This window comes from Ostrinia furnacalis, unplaced genomic scaffold (assembly GCF_004193835.3).
Source record: "Ostrinia furnacalis isolate ACB-3 unplaced genomic scaffold, ASM419383v2 OfSCF1850, whole genome shotgun sequence".
NCBI classification, from domain to species: domain Eukaryota; kingdom Metazoa; phylum Arthropoda; class Insecta; order Lepidoptera; family Crambidae; genus Ostrinia; species Ostrinia furnacalis.
The window spans coordinates 198,111-213,943 of record NW_021132089.1 but is presented as its reverse complement, the minus strand read 5'-3'; the positions used below and the strand labels follow the sequence as shown (position 1 = coordinate 213,943).

Below are 15,833 nucleotides of genomic sequence, written 5' to 3'. Positions count from 1 at the left end.
GCGAAGCCGTGAAACGTATCATTAGTCCTAATTAGGAACTAAATATTACATTTATAGAACTGTTCATAATATTTAAAATTTAGTCATTATAGATATTTTATGTAATTGAATAATTCACTGTGTTTAAACGAGCAAATCAAAGTCTAAATTAGTGACCGCCATCTATCGACGTGCTTTTGACGGTCGTTAACATTCATGAGAGCGAAGCCGTGAAAAGTATCATTAAAATTTTATGTAATTGAATCATTCACTGTGTTTAAACGATCAAATAGTATTCAAACATTTAGATAATAACGTTAAAAACCATTTAAAAATCCTATGAGAACTTTTTCGACTTCTACACGGACGAAGTCGCGGGCAAAAGCTATTTGTAAAATCATCATCATCATCATCATCATTTCAGCCATAGGACGTCCACTGCTGAACATAGGCCTTTGTAAAATAATTAGACTAAATTATTAAAAGTGCCTACCCAAAGTCATTAGTCCACGCGGACGAAGTCGCGGGCACAGCTAGTTTACATATAAGTTTTAAATAAATAAAGTATGACATTCCTACCTTCCCCAATCTCGGAAGCTCTGACGTGGCCAGCGAGCCACTCCTCCCAGAGAGCCGGTTGCATCGTCCGCTTGGCCATGACCAGCGTCCGTAGACCCGCGCGCGAGTATTCCGACAGAAGCGAGCGGGTCCTCTCGTAGGCGGCCGCCTTGGCACAGCCAGAGCGCATGGGCGCTACGGTTTTTTATGTGCATATACGTTTTACATAAATAAAGTATGATATTCCTACCTTCGCCAATCTCGGAAGCTCTCACGTGGCCAGCGAGCCACTCCTCCCAAAGAGCCGGTTGCATCGTCCGCTTGGCCATGACCAGCGTCCGTAGACCCGCGCGCGAGTATTCCGACAGAAGCGAGCGGGTCCTCTCGTAGGCGGCCGACTCGGCAGAGCCGGCGCGCATTGGCGCTAGGGCTCCCAGGACTGTGCTGTCAGCGCCTTTCACGTATAGCACCACCTAGAAGATGCAAAAGGTTTTATTGTAGTTAGTTTTAAATAATAAGATCTAGGCCAGCGGTTCCCGAAAGGTGGTCCGCGGAACCCTGGGGTTCCGTGGAAAGGCCGCAAGGGTTCCGTAAAAATATTATCCCACGTTTCGTGACCGACGTTGTTCGCTCGCACCGACTTGTTTTCGCACAAGGGAGGGGCGTGCGGGCGGAGTAGTACGGGGGTTCCGCTAGGAAAAGTATAATCAATTAGGGTTCCTTGGCAAAAAAAAATTGGGAAACCCTGATTTAGGCAACTTATTTTGATCTATGTATGTCTTTCTTTTCTTGTTTTGTGTGATTTACAATAAAGTGTTTATCAAAATAAGGAACACCTTTATGTTACGAAAGCTTTTATATCGAGTGCACAGTGTGGTATCTTTTTGCACACTAAGTTTTTTTAAGACGAATCATTGAGGATTCAAAATAGAGAGGTCCTATTGTCTAAAGTAATTCTATTAAGGTTGGATTCGACCAAACAAGAGTAAATATTAATTTCAGTATAAGTCGTCAGTCGTCAGCTATTCGACATTTTGACGTATTTCCCATACTGAAACTGTCAATGTGAGAGTTATTCTCGGATAAAAGTTTGGTCGAATCGGGCTCAATCAATGGCGTTGTGAGATATTTCTTCTTATTGTGGTTTACGAGTCAGTCAGTTAATTTGTCCGTTGCGAGTTCAGCAGACAGGAAACAATTATGGGTCAGTACTCACTCAGTATGATAATAAGTGATAACGTGAGGAGACAGTAAAAGAGAGGGTCGGCTTGATTTATTATTTAAGTGAGAGTATGTATCATCGTCAATATGGAGCTTATGATCGCCCGACCACTTTAAAGAAAATCTCTCGAGTATTTTTACTGTTCATTTTTAGCGTAAGAACTATCTGGTGAATGTTTCATTCATTTTTGAAGTATAACGTCATTCGATCTTTGAATGTGCAAAGTAGAAAAGATAGAGCCCCAGCGAATCGATTAACTGATGAATACAAAATACCATCTATTACAACGATGTAAGATACTGTTTAGCTTGAACGAAATGTGATGAGCGAGCTATGCGGATCCGTATGAAATTAAATTCGAACGTTTTACAATTCAATACGGTTGCATTGGCAAAAATGCTTTAAAAACAATAAAAAAAATACGTAAGTGATTAGTACGTAATTCTTTTGTTACGCTTCTATTTCTATTCACACGTGAAACGCTCGCACACGTGTCATGTATACATATTTATTTGAAGACAGGAAATTAACATGCAATTATGTTGTAATTGGTCTTGACACTTAAAGGTTGGATTATTTTGGCGCGGCCTAGAGGTCGACTGCAATAATTACAACTGCGCCATATTTGGGGCACATTGACAAGCCCCCGGTAGAACGAGTTCTCCATTTAAAGGAGTTTCCGCATTAATTTTTGATGAAATAATAAATCTTTAGATAGAAATAAACTTGGTTTTATTTTATCAAAGTAATTTAACAAAAGAAACGCGCACACCGTGACCATAGACCGGAGAGAGTAGAGATGTCCCATAGACAACACAAAACGAGTTGCGTTCACACTTCATCAATTTTAAACCACTCATCGGATACTAAATCGGTAATAGGACGTTGAAATTTTAAAATGTGCTTTATCGCAGTAACAAATTTCATTTGCGTATTTTCCGTATGTATTCATTAGGAAATCATATCAATAACACATAATTATGGTTTCTGAAAATTTCAATTTAATCGTTTCCATTAAAAACCGTTTGGAATATTTATTGCATGTAGAGTGCGCGTAGGGTCATTAAGGTTCGTAAGAAATAGGTGGGTTTCCCAGAGAGCAAAGTCGGTCATAAGTCGCAGGTCAGTGCGTTCCCGATTGAATGACTCACTGTTCTCTGAACTGTCACACATTGTTACGCTGAGAAACCCGGATTTATGCAGCTGTTATAATTTCGAAATAAATATTTCCTTGCATGCTTTTTGGGATCGGTATGACGTCGTTAACGACTAAGATTAGAGAAGTGGCCGTACTTAAAGAAACGTGATTTATCTCCAGTTTCAAATACCAGATAACATTGATTGGGGTGTTGATTCTTAATTGATCAAGACAAGAATGCTAGACGCTACGATTTTTTACAAGATTTCTTTTCTTGTAATCTTGTGAGAGCACTTCGCACGAGATTGTACTTGAGACGAGGGTTTGAGATTGCACTTCACCTATTTGGAACGAAGGTTCAAAATTATCATCTAAAATTATGGCGTCCAAAAGTTGACAAAGCAACAGTAGAAGTTATTATCAACGCACGAAGATCTGAATTTGCAACAACTTCTATCAGTTTTTTTTAATTACTAGTATACTTGTAACATATGTGCGTTGCCGTCACCAACAAGTGCCCTGAGGATATCTGAAGGCGCCTTGTTATTTATTACTTTGTTTTTTTTATTCTTACAATATTAGAATAAAGATTTATTATGACTGTTTCAATGACACACATTTGCAAAAACTACATGTTTTACATATGAGACCACAGCCAGCATGTGATCTAGTTTTTGGCCTTTGTAAATAATTATACAAGGACTTATGAAGGTCATTTTATTACGTTTCATAATGTCACTATTTATTATTTTATTTGTGAGAACTGATCACGTTTTTATACCGAATGCTGGTTTCCTTAAATGATTTCTTTTCATTATATTAAATTGTCGAGCTTGAACGAAAACTTAACTTAGACAAATGCGGTTCTTATTAGTAGATCAGTTTGTGGTTTCACTTGTCTTTTGCAGCAATGGACATGTATTTCCGCGCGAAGTCGAACGGCGTCATCCTCAATTTTGGATCAACCTCCACTAAGTCTATTTTTACTCTAATCTATCATTTATTCATAGTCGATTAGTCATCGTTCTCAGTTCTCACCTGTCCCGTGGGCATCGTGCCTATGGCGAAGGAAATGCACTTCCGCATGGAGTCGAAGGGCTGAACCCTCCGCACCTTGAGCGGGGTCAGCTCGCCTCGTATCCCGACCTCGACCTCGTCGGGTGCGCGTACCGCAGCTCTACTTACTACTCTATTAGTTTACTATATTATAGCATACTAGATTTCCGCCCGCGGCTTCGCCCGCGTCGAATTTTGTCTGTCACAGAAAAACTTTATCGCGCACGTCTCTGTTTCAAAAACCGGAATAAAAACTATCCTATGTCCTTTCCCGGGACAAAAACTATCTCTATGAGAAATTTCATTAAAATCGGTTCAGTGGTTTAGGCGTGAAAGAGAGACAGACAGACAGACAGACAGAGTTACTTTCCCATTTATAATATTAGTATAGATAGATCAGGGGTGGCAAACTTAATTAGACATACCTAAGATCTACTGTTTACTAACGAAACCCTGGGCGATCTACCACTTTCATACTTCTTGAAGTCTTAGGGGGCGTCCTATCACATAAAAAAAAAAAAAAAAAAAAAAAAAAAAAAAAAAAAATTAATTACGTGAGACAATTTTGGCAATTTTTCAACCCCCCCGCCCCCCTTGGTGAGATTTTTCCAGACCCCCTCCCCCTCCCCACAATCTCACGTGAGATTTTTTAAAATACATAAACCTTTTTTTTAATTATAAAAAAATTCTTCTAATTACTTTATTGTTTTAATGTTTTAGAATAAAAAATTGAATAATTTATCACTATCATCTTAATATAATATTAGCGGAAAAATGGTGAGGCGCGTCTTCGTGGATGGAACGATATATCTATGAACAGTCGAGCAGTTAGTGTTCTCACCTGTCCAGTGGGCGTGCGTATCGCCACGGACATGCACTTCCGCATGGAGTCGAAGGGCTGGACCCTCAGCACCTTGAGCCTCGTAAGCTCGCCTCGTATATCAAACTTGACCTCGTAGAGCGCGCGTACCGCAGCTCTGCTATTATGTTTGTTTATTATCGTCTATGAACAGTCGAGCAGTTAACGTTCTCAGTTCTCACTAGTCCCGTAGGCGTGCGTATAGGGACGGACATGCACTTCCGCACAGAGGCAAAGGGCTGGACCCTCAGCACCTTGAGTGGAGTCAGCTTGCCTCGTATCCCGACCTCGACCTCGTTAAGTACGCGGCATCTATGTTTAGTATGTTTATTATCGTCTATGAACAGTCGAGCAGTTAGTGTTCTCACCTGTCCCGTGGGCGTGCGTATCGCCACGGACATGCACTTCCGCACGGAGTCGAAGGGCTGCACCCTCAGCACCTTGAGCCTCGTAAGCTCGCCTCGTATGCCGACCTCGACCTCGTCGGGCGCGCGGCACCGTAGCTCGTATTCGTACGCGAGCGCTGCCTCCGCTAGCGCCAGCTCGTCGGGACTTTCCGCCTCGTAGCGCGCAAACTGGTGGATAAAAATGACAAATCACTAATCCCGTTAACTTCTCTAGCTGAGCTAAATATTATGCTTGTGTTACGAGTGGGTCCACCACAACAGTCCAGTGGCAGCGGGGTTTAAACTACTGACCCACGAATCAGCAGTTTATCACTTACACCGTTGCTGGGCTATTGTTCTCTCAAATTATTGAGATATTATTACTTATCGGGAAACCATTAGCACTGCATGTTGAGGAAAAATTTTCTCACATATTTTGTGTGATAACGCTATATTTGTTATTATTACTCTCTCCCAATTGTTTTTTGATTGCACTAACATAAAGATTGACAGTTTCGTTTAGTTATTATAACGGTGTTATAATACTATTTTATATCGTTAATAACACACAAAATTAGAATCGACATTAATAAGGAAAATTTTATCCATTATCCATTGCATTGCGCATATTTTATAACTGCGATACAACAATCAGCCACGAACACGATTAACTCGTAAAACATAGCGTTTGGCATGTGAAGTACGAGGGCGGCACTGAAAATTTCGGGAATCAAGGAAGTGAAACAAAATTACTATTTAAAAATGTATTTATTGCTTTTTAAAGTATTCTCCGCGAAATTAGACACATTTTTCCATACACGAAACCAATCATTGAAGCAACCATTCCATTCGGAAGTTTGGGTCTCCAAAATGGCCGTTTTGTAGGCGTCCACAGCTTCTTCAGGTGATGAAAATCTCTGACCACGCAATTTATTCTTTATTTTAGGGAAAGTATAGAAATCATTAGGGCTTAGGTCGGGGCTGTACGGCGGATGGTCCAATAATTCTATGGTTTCTTGCTCTAAAAACTCTTTTGTTCTGTGCGCGGTGTGAGAACTCGCATTGTCGTGATGGAGGATGATGCGGCGGTTGCAGTTCTCTTTACGGAGTTCAGAAACGACCTGTGGCAAACAAATGCTAGCATACCATTCTGCATTAACCGTTCTTTGTCCCCCAAGAGGAATAGTCGCAACATGGCCGGTTTTGGACACAAACGTGGCCACCATTTTTTTTGCAACACTCCGTGAACGAACAATTTTTGTTGGCTTTAACTCATTTTCGAACACCCAAACTCGTGACTGGTTTTTTGTTTCGGGTTCGTTCGCGTTATCCAGGATTCGTCACCTGATACGATGTTGTATACAGCATTTGAGGATCCTACGTGTAATCTTTCGAGAGTTCTGACGCACCAAGTAACGCGAGCCGCTTTTTGCTCTTCACGGAGCGAATGCGGTATCTATGGGGAAAACAACTTTTTTACACCTAATTGTTCATGCAAGATTATTTGTATTTGACTCATGCCAATGTCTAAAGTTGCCTGAATTTCGCGGTATGTCACATGTCGATCTACTTCAATCAGCTTACGCACAGCATCAACGTTTTCTTGGGTGACTACAGTTTTGGACGACCTTGACGGGGATCATCACTGAGCTTGACACGTCCACGTTGAAATTCAGCAAACCAGCGATAAATTGTGGTTTTGGATGGGGCTTCATTACCAAATGCAGAAATCATCCGGTCAACACACTGTTTTTGTGTTAAACCACTTCAAAAGTCATAATAAATCATCGCTCTTGAATTTTCTCGAGTCAATTCCATTTTCTCAACGACTAAACAAGTTTGACAAGACCTTGTGATACGACCGAGAATCTTTTTTTAAATAAATAAATGGTATACGATTTTTAAAACCCTGGAGTTTGCAATTAAATCGATTTTAATATGACAGGAACAGTGGAAATATTCCATTCCCGATACTTTTAGTGCAGCCCTCGTAGTTACTAATAGGTAAAAGCGTAACAGGGCACTTTGCCTTTACATAATATTGTAAATACCGACAAATTCATTGCGTTGCAATTATTGTAGTTATTTGATTACACTTTTTCCGCGGCTCGATTGGTTCCGCATTTCGCTGCGGTTTACGTTATAAGTAGACAATTTACTTGACTTTTTGTGATATTTAATGTCTCAATTAACCGTTTCAATTGCACCGTGGAGAGCTAATCGTTAAATATTTGCATTTTTAGTTACGCAAAACGACTTGAATAAGTATAAAAATATGGTGTATGTGGGAGTAAATGACTAATTAAAGTCAAAATATTATGCTGCAGTAATTTATTTTACTAGAATAATATAATAATTGGTAACGGATACAAAAAACATCATTTAAAATATGTTATGAATTACTCCTTTTTACATTAACCGATTTAACTCCGGTTTCTTGGTAAGGTGACATAATTAATCGCTTAATGACAAGTCATCATTATCAGTTGTCACTTGCACGCTAACCAATCACAGATGTTGGCCGTGATACGACATGCCGCGTGCCGTCAACTTTTATCGACTCGTTCAGGAACTGTGACTTTGTTCAGTCAACTGTTTGTGTATGTGCTGTTAAGTTTCACCATTGGTTTTACTTAAAACATTAACGTAGATTGAATGACATGAAGATAATCTATCATAACTTTTATTAATTACCGATCTAGGTGATCTAAGTTTAAGTAAACGCAAAGGTAGATAGATAGTTGTGTTTAATCTTGTAGACTAGAATGACTGAAAACCTAACTTTCTATTAATAGATGTAGGTATCATCTGTAATCTAGAATTCCAAATAAACTGAAGCGTCTGTTTATAATGTTTATATTCATGGTTTAGAAATAATTGTCTGTCTGTTTGCTCTGGCTAATCTCCAAATTGCTGGACCGATTTCGACGAGTCACTCATTGGCAAACAGTGATGTAATAAGGTCACTATACTAAAAAGCTGAAAAGCTAAAAAGCTAGTTACGTCCAAACATGTCTCAACTTAAGCCTTCCTTACAACAGTCCTAACGCCCGTATTCACAAACATTACTATGAGGTCTCAAAATGCGCGTGAACGCACAGGGTGACATACGAACGAATCACAGAGCTCTATTTAACGCTGTGCGTTCGATTTGCTGCTTCACTTAAGCAAGAATCGTTTGTGAATACGGGCGTAAATCTCCTGTATTCAGGCCCATTTCCTACGGGGCACTTTGGGCACATGCCCAGGGGGCCCCCATCTGATCAAAAGACCTTTTTCCAGATGATAAGTGCCCCACTTAAGTGCCCAGGGCCCCTAGTAGCTTAAAGACGGCCCTGATGCTTACCTGCTGCTCTGCAGTCGATGTACTAGGCTCGCTCTCAGTCTCCTCTCGCGAGCCAAAAGGCAGCTTCGGCAGACGAATTCTGAGGGGTGAGGTGGAGGGCGGCGGCGACGGCGTCGTCGACCGGGATTCAGTCAGTCTGGCGTATCTATGGAAGAAAAACGCCGAATTATCATTTGAATTTTGAACAGCTCACAGCAATAAATACGGGTCTAATCCCCAAACAAACTTGGCGGCGCACTGTAGCAGACGAGGCGAAGAAGATCGGCAAGACTTGGAGCGAGATCAAACACGAAGCTCAAGGCCGAACGCGATGGAGGACTGTTGTGGACGCCCTTTGCCCCTTCTAGGGGACATATGACAAGTCAAGTAAGTCAATGACGCCTCTCTTTCCCACCACTGCAACTTCTGCGGGCCTAGTCAAGTGGCACTTTTGATCACTCCAAAAATCGAATTCGTTCACGGAGTAACTTCATACAAAAAACGGTAGAGAAAAGGCATTTCCAAATTACAAGTGTGACGTTTTGCCTAGCGGAGCTGTATTATCATAGCCAGGATCAACAGTTAGACTGGTCTAATCCAATCTAATGGAACCCAACAAAATAAGCTATTTTTTTAAATTAAAAAATTTACTTTCATAAATCTAAATGAATAGCCTACAATAATGTTTTTTACAAGAAACTTTTGCATATCACTTGATTGAAAGTCATGCCGCGAAGGCTTTAAAACGCTGCTATAAATGCAGTCTTTTCTTCATTTATATTTCTGCAAAAACATAAATGCTTTTCTTTTAAAAAGAACGTCGGAGAAAAGATGTTGAAGTGAAGTCACTTCTTAAAATACGAACATTTAAAATACCGTTTTCTAGGCTATATAGACATGGATGGTGATCACTAAAAATAAATTGCGAATGTACTCATGCATTACTAAAAATAAAAAGAATGCATTGCGATTTTAGAAGTGACATCATATCACTAAAGAGCAGCTTACATTTTTAGAAATAATTTAAATTTTGAAGAATCTCATTATTGCTGTTATTAGATTTATCGTATAAAAGAGAACCATACCAATAGTATTAAAATATTCTTAACAATTCATGCGTATAAATAAGAGACTAACCAATAACATACAAGTTAAACACATCCATTAATTCAACCTACACATTAACGTTATCCTGTTAGCTGTGCTGTTGATCGATCAATATTTATTTAAACTAGAGCTTAGAAACCAATATAAGAACCAATATTGAAATGGTATTACATCTGGCAGACCTGTTTTTAGCAGTCGCTGCGCTGTGATACTCAATAAGAGAAATGATGATGTACGTACAGCACATTGAATTATATGTTTTTTTTGTAATATCGCTCTTATTACGTCATAAAATGCTCTCAGTTTGCACATTTATAAAGATAGAACCATTATGGTAGTGAAACTATAATATGTATCAGCTGATAAAATCCAATGGGAGCGATAGGAATCGATATTTTTAAATAAGAACGTACCAGCTGTGAGCAAAATAATGCTTATAAATAAAATATGTTACAATATATTTACTGCTGTAACATGCATTACAATACTTCTATCAACCGTTTGATCACGTTATTGAAATGTCTCATTCAGGCTTATTTAAACAGGATTTTTTTTGTATTGTTTTAACTGTCGACTAATTAACTCGACGATTTTGCCAATACGAAGACCTTGAACGTGTGCTTTGTCGCCTGTCGCTAATTACAATGGACAATGCGGTTAGCAAGACTAATATTTTTACAGGCTAAATGGCTTAAATGGTTTCTTAAGTTCAATAACGAAAATCCTGCTCAATTTAATAGATTTTTTCCTAATATGACGCAGTTTTGTGAAAATTGGCAGGTATCACAACTTAATTTTGAATAAATTAAACACATACTTAGTTAATCTGTTCATTCAAGCGCAAGCACTATGAATAAGATTGAGATCCCGTGTCAGCCCTGCCCTGAGGTGGCGAGAGGCGGACAAGATTTAGAAATATTGATTAAATCAAAGTACCCAAAAAGGTCAAGGGTTAAGGCGCCGGGTTCACCGCGCCTCAATGTATGCTATTGTTCAATGTAAACACTCACTTGTCGTTGGATCGAAGGGTGCCGTTGGAGCGCGAGGGTTTCTGCACGTCTCCCGAGGTGGAGTCGCTCAACTGCATAGAGTCCACGTGCGGCAGGCTCACCACCACCGTGTTGCAAACTGCCAATATCAGCAGGAACTCGCGGACCTGCCCGAATAAATTGAGTTTTTAAAGCCGCAATTTATATTCGTTTTGACTGAACGTATCCCCATTTCGGAGCAGTACGATCCTGATTGTACTGAGAAGAAGAGGAAGGAAAGAGATAGCACTGAGGCGAATAAAGTGAAGTTTGCTGAAGTCAACTTGAAAGAAGATGTGACGGTGTCAGAGGAGAAGAAGTAAATGGAGAAAATGAAGAAAGAGATTGATTTGGATAAAATTGAACTGCCGCAGCATCGAGCGAGCTGTGTCGGTCATAAATTATACATAACCAGCTGATCCGGCGAATCGAAATAATGAAGGATTGTAATGGTAAAAGAATTTTCAAATCGGTCCAGTAGTTTTGGAGCCTATTCAATAAAAAAAATCTTTTATGTATAATATTAGTGTAAAAGTAGTCTAAATTTGTTGCAAATGACCCGTATTATTAATAAATTTTAAGGACGTTCAGTCAATTTTCAACAGGAAAACATCAATATTAACGTGCAGCACCTTTCCTCACATTATTTTCGGGTTTATCCGCTACTATCGCATGGGTAATATCCGCGGTAGCTATAAATATTTTTTATAAAAAGACTATGACTTGTAGAGATTTGTGAAAAATGTAGCTTACCTTTTGCGTATGCTGAGCGTCGTTGTTGTCCAACAAGTGCTGGAGCATCCTCCTGTTGGGCGACACGCTGGTGATGGGCGTGACGATGGGCGGCAGCTCGGCCGACGGCTCGGTGGGCGGCCCGGGCGGGTGGTCGTAGTCCACGCCGTTCACTGTACACCGCCTGAACACCATCTTATTCTCCGTCAGCGTCCCCGTCTTGTCACTGAACAAGTAATTGATCTGCCCCAACTCCTCCGTGATGTTCAACGCTCGACACTCCACCCGCGTGTTCGTCTCAGGATCGTACATCTCGACGTCCTGGTGTATGTGGTACACTTGCAGCAGTTTCGTCATTTCGATCGTAACGTAGAGAGACACCGGTATCATGACTTGTAACACTATTATGTAAGTCCAGAATATGAGCAGCCCTTCGTATGCCGGCTTGCCCGGTTGTGGAAGAAACGGCGTGAATTTGGCCACCAGAGGATGGTATTGGTCTAACCATACTTTACAGCCGACAGCGCCGGCACAGCAGAGGAAGAGAAGCACCAGAACGCACCATATGACATCAGTGTTCATTTTTCTTTCTAAACCTGAACATTTGTACCTGGGACCACCATTGTTGAGCATAGCTTTTGTTTCGTGTCCCGCGTATACCACGATTCCTTCTACGTAATCAGTGTTTTTGATTAAGCAATCCCTCAATAGCAGATTTTCGGAGTTAAGCGGTACTCTGTCCCCGTTTGGGTGGGATATCGTGCCATTAAACCGATATATTTTTGTAGAGGGTCGTTCAACTTCCACTGAACTCCGGAATTTTAGTGGATTGAATTCCGCTTGCTGAAAATAATAGGATGTCGTGAGCACAAAACAATTCACGATGACAAAAGAAAATTGGACTCGAAACTGCTTTTCCAAATTACTTCTATTTGAATAGAAATTTATCGGAGAAAGTCATTCTCACGCTCCGTTTCTTTTACCTAAACATTGATAATAATCTACAACTTTGGTTATTGTCATTATTATGGCCATCAACTTATGAAAGCGCCATTTGATATAACTTGCAACTCTTGAAATGAGGTTAATAGGTTCTCTCAATTTATAGTGCCAATTTTGTTGATTTACGATTTGGGGCAATGCAAGATCTGCCTTTGTAACGTAGGTACGTAATAAATTGACAACAGCTACATGCATGATAGTTTTGATAGTTGCAAAGCGTTCAAAGCAATTTGCGTAATACAGGGAGCAAATGTTATTCGTTTGCGTTTCAAGTAAGTGATGGGCTGGCTACTATATAAATGATATTACATGAAGCAAACTATGCAAACACCACAAGTTATTGTTTTACAAATGTGGGTCAATGATACATGTCATGCTCTCAAACATCGACCACATAATATTACTGTGTGATGTGTGACAACAGTTTTGGGATGTAACGATTGCAAAACATTACGTATGAGTGGAATAACATTTGCTAAGAGTATATTGTTTTAAAATATTTACTACGTGGTTTAGCTGAAATATACATGTCACCGGAAAATAATAAGACTCGTAAGTTGATCAATTTTCTAGGTAGTTGATCAACTCTCGGAAAATAATAAACGGCATTTGAAATGTACTATTTAACGTATGTATTTTAGTAAGTTGATTAATTTACGGCGTCTTGCCGTTAAATCATCCGACAAAGGCAAGGTGCACGTTGATTGGTTAAAAGACTCACGTGCTTTTATACCGCTCCCCGCCGCCATTACCGGTTTAAACGTAAACAAATCTATCTATTTTCTTTATTTAAAGTAGTAAAATTAGCAATTGTTGTTTTGTGTGGTAATAATTTTCATTATAACGCGTCATTTTATTTATGATGAGTGAAATGCAGTCTGTAGTAGTAGATATAAACAAACTTACTTATTATTAATATAACTTACAATAATAAAACTCTAAGCTCCAATATTTTTTTTAACATTTTTCATTTATTTAACTATATAGCATAGACGAACTTTAATATCCCTATCTCTAAAATGTAAATATTTAAACAATACATATAATCTAAGTGTTTGTAACTCAATGAATAAACACTTGCTAAATGCTTATAATTAATGCTGTCGACCAATCAGAGAAAAGTGTATTAAGTGACGGATAATAGTGTACCGTCAAATAGTACTCTGGGCAACGATTGGCCCATTTGTGGATAATTTTACTTGTAGCAATATAGTTAATTATTAAATTACGGCTAGATACCGTAAGTTGACCAATTAGCTAAAATTCGATGCGTTAAATAGTACATTTCAACTGCCGTTTGTTATTTTCCGAGAGTTGATCAACTTCCTAGAAAATTGATCAACTTACGAGTCTTGTTATTTTCCGGTGACATACATAAGTACATGTCATAAAATTAACGTTTATCTCCGAGATTAGACGGCTTATCAGTAATAACAAGAATTGTACTTAATAGCTCTCCAAGAATGCATCTTATGATTTTATACGATTCAAGCAGTCAAAAACATAGAAATCTTATTTGTTGCGTAAACGATTCCAGTAGACATATTTACGCTCTGGACTGGACAAAGGCCTCTGCCAACCACTTGCATCCAACTCTATCTTTAACCTTAAAGTTCAAATCTGACGACTACAAGCAGCAGCAGCAGGCGACATATCACCCTATAAGAGTATGTATTTAACAGGAGTGAATCTTCACCGTGAAAAGACTGCCGTACCTTGTCCCTGAAACCTGGCGCCACTATCCTCTGCTTCAGGTTGGTCTCGCCGTCCAGGTTGCACGTGTCGAGGTAGCAGATTCCGAGCGGGTTGGAAGACTGCAGGAGAACCATGTCCGCGGCACCGCTTCGTTGTTCGACAAGTGCACCAGGTCACCCACTCGCACGTACACGCAGCAGCAGCAGGCGACGTGTCGCCACTATAAATGTATTCAATAGAAGCGAATCTTCTTCGTGAAAAGACTGCCGTACCTTGTCCCTGAAACCTGGCGCCACTATCCTCTGCTTCAGGTTGGTCTCGCCGTCCAGGTTGCACGTGTCGAGGTAGCAGATGCCGAGCGGGTTGGAAGACTGCAGGAGGACCATGTCCGCCGGCACCGCCTCGTTGTTCGACAAGTGCACCAGGTCCCCCACTCGCACGTCTCGCCATTTCACTCTGACGTATCGCTCCGCTGATCTGTGGAAGATATTTTGTAATAAGTTTCAAGGAATTTGATAAATCTTAGCCTTGGCGCAGACCACCTACTTTTAGTTGGCCAATAGTTGGGCCCGATTTTAATTTGTATGAAAATCAAATCGGTGTAATGTGCGCACTTCCATACATGCCCATACTGATTAACTGCCCGACTAAACTATAAGCCGACGAAAAATCGATGTTCTGCGCCAAGGGATATAGAGATCTATGCATCTTATGATCAAGTTATTAACTTGATAGTAGACTAAACTAGATAGTCTATAATATTGCAAATAGGCTTTTAAAAAGCGCTTTTACACATCACAGTATTACTTTAACCCTACACTGCTTCGGGAAAACAAATGGGCGAGGAGTGCCGAGAAGATCAGCGCAAGAAACGCAGTACTCAATCAGTCACCGTTTTAGTACTCGAAGGTAGTCATCATTGCTTAGTATTGCACTTAATCTTATCTTCATATTAATTTCTGTGTATTAGAACCGCTTGATGATACTTTAACGGAATATTTGAATAGTATTGACAGATAACATATTTACAGAGAAATCTAGAAGTACCGTTATAGCAAAAGGTATACCGTTGTTTTAATAAGTCGTTGTACTGCGTGACTACAAGTCATAACGCGCACTTGTCTATTGACAGAGGGCAATTGTTTGGTTAATCTGAAGTTTTTCCCTCGAGCGGCACATTGCCGTTTGCCGCGATGTTATCGAGGCACGAGTTGCTAAAGCTGGGAACACAATAGCGCTGGGCTTGAAGTTAGGATTAAGAATGGCTATTGATAATAATTTCCACTAAGAACTTTCAAGTTAACAGGTGTTTTTACTTAACATTACTTAAACATATGCGAATCCAGTTAAATACAAGAAGATTTTAACTAACAGTTTTCACGATTGAGTATCGATTATGGCATTAGTATTAATACTCCAGTAATGTAACCTTAGCTTTACGTCGGCCGTCACGGAAATGCAACAGGTCACGATTTGTTAAATGTCGGCAAAGATTCAAGAAACGAAAGTGATTCGACATTGATAACTAAATTGCTTCTTGATGTATAATTTATTTTTTAGTTCATTGTTTGAATTTTAACTTGATTTTGTGTTTGACATCATAAGTTAAACTTGTTATTTACATTTAAAACATCGAGGACTGATATTAATTAACAAACATATTTATGTAAACCAATTTAACTTCAAACATAAAAAAAAATCATTAATTAGCTTTAAATTAACATTCAAAGAGGTTAATAAATAAAT

At 39.5% G+C, this 15,833-nt stretch overlaps 1 protein-coding gene across 1 annotated transcript in view; it reads right to left on the bottom strand.

Annotated features, from left to right (window-relative positions):
- Positions 1-15,833, bottom strand: part of LOC114353877 (probable phospholipid-transporting ATPase VA) — a 93,711-nt gene that overhangs the window by 20,724 nt on the left and 57,154 nt on the right. Inside the window, exons 2-7 of the mRNA XM_028306017.1 lie at positions 14,360-14,564; positions 11,412-12,233; positions 10,641-10,786; positions 8,545-8,689; positions 5,181-5,387; positions 788-1,010 (exon numbers count right to left, since the gene is read on the bottom strand). Of these exons, the coding sequence (XP_028161818.1) occupies positions 788-1,010; positions 5,181-5,387; positions 8,545-8,689; positions 10,641-10,786; positions 11,412-12,233; positions 14,360-14,564 (1,748 nt within the window). The remainder of the gene's footprint in view (positions 1-787; positions 1,011-5,180; positions 5,388-8,544; positions 8,690-10,640; positions 10,787-11,411; positions 12,234-14,359; positions 14,565-15,833) is intronic.